General features: G+C 55.2%; 1 protein-coding gene across 1 annotated transcript in view; it reads left to right on the forward strand.

The window, feature by feature from the left end:
* Positions 1 to 5,372, forward strand: part of LOC104491782 (electroneutral sodium bicarbonate exchanger 1-like) — a 10,965-nt gene extending 5,593 nt beyond the window's left edge. Inside the window, exons 14-25 of the mRNA XM_010134250.1 lie at positions 18 to 151; positions 260 to 505; positions 607 to 712; positions 1,045 to 1,206; positions 1,687 to 1,800; positions 2,133 to 2,294; positions 2,854 to 3,105; positions 3,615 to 3,683; positions 3,999 to 4,172; positions 4,262 to 4,399; positions 5,010 to 5,107; positions 5,285 to 5,372. Coding sequence (XP_010132552.1) covers positions 18 to 151; positions 260 to 505; positions 607 to 712; positions 1,045 to 1,206; positions 1,687 to 1,800; positions 2,133 to 2,294; positions 2,854 to 3,105; positions 3,615 to 3,683; positions 3,999 to 4,172; positions 4,262 to 4,399; positions 5,010 to 5,107; positions 5,285 to 5,372 — 1,743 coding nt within the window. The remainder of the gene's footprint in view (positions 1 to 17; positions 152 to 259; positions 506 to 606; positions 713 to 1,044; positions 1,207 to 1,686; positions 1,801 to 2,132; positions 2,295 to 2,853; positions 3,106 to 3,614; positions 3,684 to 3,998; positions 4,173 to 4,261; positions 4,400 to 5,009; positions 5,108 to 5,284) is intronic.
* The last annotated feature ends 97 nt before the right edge of the window (positions 5,373 to 5,469 follow it).

Genomic DNA, 5,469 nt, shown 5'->3' on the forward strand with positions numbered 1-5,469 from the left:
CTCTACTTCCCCCACAGAGCGCCATGGAGTCGCTGCTGGGCGCGTCCATGACCGGCGTGGTGTTCTCCCTCTTTGCTGGCCAACCCCTCACCATCCTCGGCAGCACCGGACCCGTCCTCGTGTTCGAGAAGATCCTCTACAAATTCTGCAAGTAAGGCTGGCTCGACACTCCTCAGTTGCTCCCAGTTTCCCCTGAGGGAGGCTCGGCTCCGAGCCTCTCGCTGGCCTTTCCTCCTGCTGCTTCGGTTTGGTTTCCCAGGGACTACAGGCTTTCCTATCTCTCGCTGCGGGCGTGCATTGGGCTGTGGACCTCCTTCTTCTGCATGGTGCTGGTGGCCACCGACGCCAGCTCTTTGGTGTGCTACATCACCCGCTTCACTGAAGAAGCCTTCGCCGCCCTCATCTGCATCATCTTCATCTATGAGGCCCTAGAGAAGCTGAGTCACCTGCGAGAGACCTACCCTGTGCATATGCACAGCCAGCTCGACTTCCTCACCACCTACTAGTGAGTTTTTTCCCCCTCCAAGGCTGCTGCCCCTTGGCAGGAGCTCAGGGCTGCAGCTCCTTGGCCTTTCCCTTACCCTGTCTTGGCCTCTCTCCTCCCAGCTGTAAGTGTGAGGCACCGACCCATCCCACCAACGAAACCCTGCGCTTTTGGGAGAGCAAAAAGATTGACGTGTCTCGCCTCGCCTGGGAAAACCTCACGGTGACTGTAAGTGCCCCGAGCCACCGCTTCCTCGCGCTGTGGCCGTGGGGTGCAGGGGCATTCTCATGAGCAAGAGCCCACCGGGTGCTGAGGGGCTTCAAGTGGCACTGGTGCTGCTCTGAAAAGTCATTGCTGAAACCAGCTGGGCGGGTTGTTCCCAGCCTGGTGGGTAATCACTGTCCTCTCAAGCCTCTTGCAGGACCATAACAGAAATCTTCATTGGCAGGAGCGGTTGCAAGGTGGTGGCTCTTGGACCAAGGTCCTCCACCCTCTTTGTTATCCAAGGTTTCCTTGCCACACGGGCACTGCCTTTGTGTCCTGACACTCTGTTCCTCCAGGAATGTCGGTCTTTGCACGGAGAGTTTCACGGACCTGCCTGTGGACACGATGGCCCCTACACACCTGATGTCTTCTTCTGGTGCTGCATCCTCTTCTTCTGCACCTTCGTCCTGTCCAGCTTACTGAAGAAGTTTAAAACCAGCCGTTACTTCCCAACCAGGGTAAGCAGAGGATGGTGCCAGCAGAGGCTCCACACTCATTTCCCAGAAGGGGCATTTACTACCCCTTGGTCAAGCCAGGAAACAGGGACCTTACAGGCCAAGCTCTCCATCAGCGTGAAGGTCCCTCACTCATTGCCGTGAGTGCAAAACAGTCGTGGCATTTCCCACCCACCTCATGAGCTGCCCCAGGGAGATTTTTTTGCTGTGCATGATGTGCTCAAGGGAAAGTTGATTCAAAGGAGGAGCTGCCATTGAGAAAGACACTATTTCTTCATCTGAGGAACAAATGGTGCCTTGGTGCCTCATTTCCCTTTTAGCTCTGAGTGTGTCAGCAGTTTCTACCTGAGGGATTAGGCTGCAGGTGCTCACAGGGGTGGGATTTTCTTCACCAGCCTTGAAGTTGTTGATGTCCCCAACTTTCCCATCTCATGTTATGGTCCTGTTTGCGACACCCCTTTCAGCTCTGGTTTCTTGCTCTAGGTCCGGTCCACAATAAGTGACTTTGCTGTTTTCCTCACCATCGTCATCATGGTGCTCACGGACTTCCTGGTTGGGATCCCTTCACCGAAGCTCCACGTGCCTCATATGTTCAAGGTACTGGGGTGTTTTGGCCTGGAGCTGGTTTTGGCCCTTGGGGATACCACAAGGGGATGCTGGGCAGGATGGGACAGAGTCTGGAGGAAACACTGATGCTGTGACCACCTCCTCTTCCACCTCCACGTGCATTGTTTCCCTCTGGAAGTGAGAAGCTCCAAAGCTGAGTAGCTGCAGAGGAGGTGCCTGCAGAGAGGACGCTGGTGCTGCTGAAGCCCATGGCAGAGGGCGACGGGAAGCCGGGGCTGGGAGACGCGCAGACACAGGGGTGGAGGGGAAAGCTCAAAGGCAGTGAAGGGGCTGGGCTGGGAGCTGATGCTGCTTTGTTGCAGCCTACCAGAGACGACCGCGGGTGGATCATCAATCCCATAGGACCCAACCCCTGGTGGACAGTGTTGGCTGCGCTCATCCCAGCTCTGCTCTGTACCATCTTGATCTTCATGGACCAGCAGATCACCGCCGTTATTGTGAACAGAAACGAGCACAAGCTGAAGGTAAGGGACTGCCCGAGGTGACCCCATCCCCGACCCACTGCAGGCTGCAGGTGTGGGGAGAGGCTCCTCTTCCAAATGCTTTGGGATAGCCTTGGTTTGGGACAATGGCAGCTGCATGGCAGGACGCTCTCCTGGAGTGACGATGGCGCAGGTTGCAGATGAGAGGGGAGCTCAGAGGCGCGATCTTTCCCAGCAGCAGAGCAGTAAAGAAGCGCGTGTTTGTTCCAAGGTGTCAGCAGCAGCTGGGGATCGAACGTTCTGATGCACTGCCAGGGAGAGCTCTGAGCCACATCTTAACGCAGCTGGTTTATGATTGAAAAAATAGTCAATATTTTTTTTGGGGGTGGGAATAGTCGATATATACTCCTCAAATCCACTTTGTCTGAACTCCTGCCAGATCTTCATGTGCAAAGACCAGATCCATTCTCGTTTGTTTCCAGTTCCTGTTCCTCCTGTTCTAGATGTTTACTTGGGCTCAAGTAGGGTTTGAGGCTGGCTGGCCACATCCTCCTCCCTTGTGTGCTGAGGGACACCCTGTTTCTTGTCTTGCTCCCTACAGAAAGGATGCGGGTACCACCTGGACCTTTTCATGGTGGCCATGATGCTCGGGGTGTGCTCTGTGATGGGGCTGCCCTGGTTTGTGGCTGCCACCGTCCTGTCCATCAGCCACGTGAACAGCCTCAAAGTCGAGTCTGCCAGCTCCGCTCCAGGAGAACAGCCCAAGTTTCTAGGGATACGAGAGCAGAGAGTCACTGGCTTGATGATCTTTGTGCTCATGGGCTGCTCTGTCTTCTTCACTTCTATGCTAAAGGTAAGAGGGAGATCAAACCACCCAATGACCACGAGCCTTTTGGAGGTTGTACCGAAACAAGATACAAGAATGACAGAAGATACCAAAACTGCCCCGTCACTCCTGGCCCAAGTAGTGGCAGAGCAGAGGAGGAGGCGATTCCAAACCTTGGGGCTTGATCCGCAGAGGGACTCAGCCTCGGTTGCACTTTCCAGCCCTTCAGATCCCCTTTTGGTGCACTCGAGGCGCACGAGCATCGTTTTCTGGCTGTCACACAACGCGGCGTACGGCAGCATAGATGAAATAGCCTCTTTTCCTCCAGCCTTTCTGGAAAATAGGATTACTCTGAGGGAACAGAGCTCCAAAGTTCAGCCTAATGCAGAGCAGAGGCTCAAAATCTCTCACGGTGCAAATCCAACCCGACTCTAGACCATGGGAGCTGGAAAGCTTTAGGCAATTTCAGACAGGGCCGGTAGAAGAGAGCTGAAAATGTCATGTACCCCCTGAAACAGCCGCCCTCTCTTTTGCAGTTCATACCGATGCCTGTGCTTTACGGTGTCTTCCTCTACATGGGTGTGTCATCGCTCAGAGGAATTCAGGTACCGGCTCCGGAACCAGGAGCACAGGGGAACTCATTGCGAAGGGGAGGCAATGTCTACCCGTGGTGGAGATCCCGGCCGGGGGATTCCACCAGCCAAGGAGGGCTCGGGGCAGAATGAGGAGGAAGAGTTGCCGTGTGACGGGTGCTCTCGTGGACCAGCTGGTTCATAGGTGGAGCCAAGGGCAAACAGCTGCTGCTCCCCGCAGCAACCTGGGGGGCTCAGGCGAGAGCTGGAAAACTCCCTCCACATCGCTGCAGTGCCAGAAACCTTCCGCGGTGCCAAGGTTGCAACTTCTCCCCTTGTACTTTGCAGTTCTTTGATCGCTTGAAGCTGTTCTGGATGCCGGCCAAACACCAGCCGGATTTCATCTACCTGCGGCACGTCCCCCTGCGAAAGGTACATCTCTTCACCCTGATCCAGCTGCTCTGCCTCGTCCTGCTGTGGGCCATCAAGGTGTCCCCGGCCGCCATCGTCTTTCCCATGATGGTAAGAGCTGGTCCCTTCAGGTTTGCAGTGTTGCGGTGAGGTGCAGCAGCACCTCTAGCCTCACCGCATCCTCCCTCTTCTCCCTGAAGGTTTTGGCTCTCGTTTTTGTCCGGAAAGTGATGGATTTCTGCTTCTCAAAGCGAGAGCTCAGCTTTCTGGATGACCTTATGCCAGAAAGCAAGAAGAAGAAGTTGGATGATGCCCAAAATAAAGCCAAAGAGGAGGAGGTAACGCCTGCTGGATGCTCGGGGCTGGACACCTTTCTGTGGCTCTGAGGTGGCCTCTTGGCTTGGCCTGAGATGTTGGGGCAAGGTCAGAACTCGGGAGAAAAGGATCCAGAGAGCCAGGATCCCACCTCGTCACCTTTTGTCCTAGACGCGCCGTGAGCTTAACACTTGGACAGAGGCGTGATATTGAACAGCAGTCGTAGGCTGAGTTGTCCTCTTGGCTTGGCCTGAGATGTTGGGGCAAGGTCTCCTGAGGGAGAAAAGGATCCGGAGAGCCAGGATCCCACCTCGTCACCTTTTGTCCTAGACGAGCCGTGAGCTTAACACTTGGACAGAGGCGTGATATTGAACAGCAGTCGTAGGGGAAGGGTTACTGTTACTATTATTACTATTATTACTATTATTTTGGAAAGATTTACTCGGAATAATGTTTTTAAACCGCCGCCTCCTCACCTCCTCCAGATGGTTGGAGTGGAAGGTCTTTGTACCCTGCTGTACTCACAGCTAAAGCTGCTGTGGGTCAGCAGAAGGCAGTGCACGATGGTTTTGCTGGGTGCCCAGTTTCTCTCCCCTTGGATGACAGCGAGAGATTTGTCCCTTTTTTCATCAGGAGTCCCAGAAGATGATGGAAGCTGCTGCCGCCAGTTCGGTTCAGCTGAAGCTGGGGAAGAGCAGTGACATGGAAATGCCAAAGCAAAGCAGCGACAGGTAAAGCCCCAGCAAGGGCTGGGAGCCCCGGCAGGGTGAGGCTGAAGGTGTTTGGCACCATTGTCTCCACTCACTTCTCCCTTGAGCCCCCCGTAGAAACCAGCAGTCAGCTGGTGGGAAAACCGTGGTGGCCCCAGCGCCCACCGCGACGGTCACTGCATAAAATATTCCTTGCAGGGCTGATCCCTGTGAGATTAATCTCTCGGATGAAATGTCCAAAACAACCGTGTGGAAGGCTCTGCCCGTGAGCACCGAGACAGTCTGACTGCGGGAGGAGAGAGGTAAAAGGCTGCGTGTGAGCCGGACCGGGCTCCTCCACCGGCCAGGGCACATCCCGACCGTCTTGCCGTGCTCCGGCCGGC

The sequence above is a fragment of the Buceros rhinoceros genome, unplaced genomic scaffold, assembly GCF_000710305.1.
Source record: "Buceros rhinoceros silvestris isolate BGI_N320 unplaced genomic scaffold, ASM71030v1 scaffold20664, whole genome shotgun sequence".
Taxonomy (NCBI): Eukaryota; Metazoa; Chordata; class Aves; order Bucerotiformes; family Bucerotidae; genus Buceros; species Buceros rhinoceros.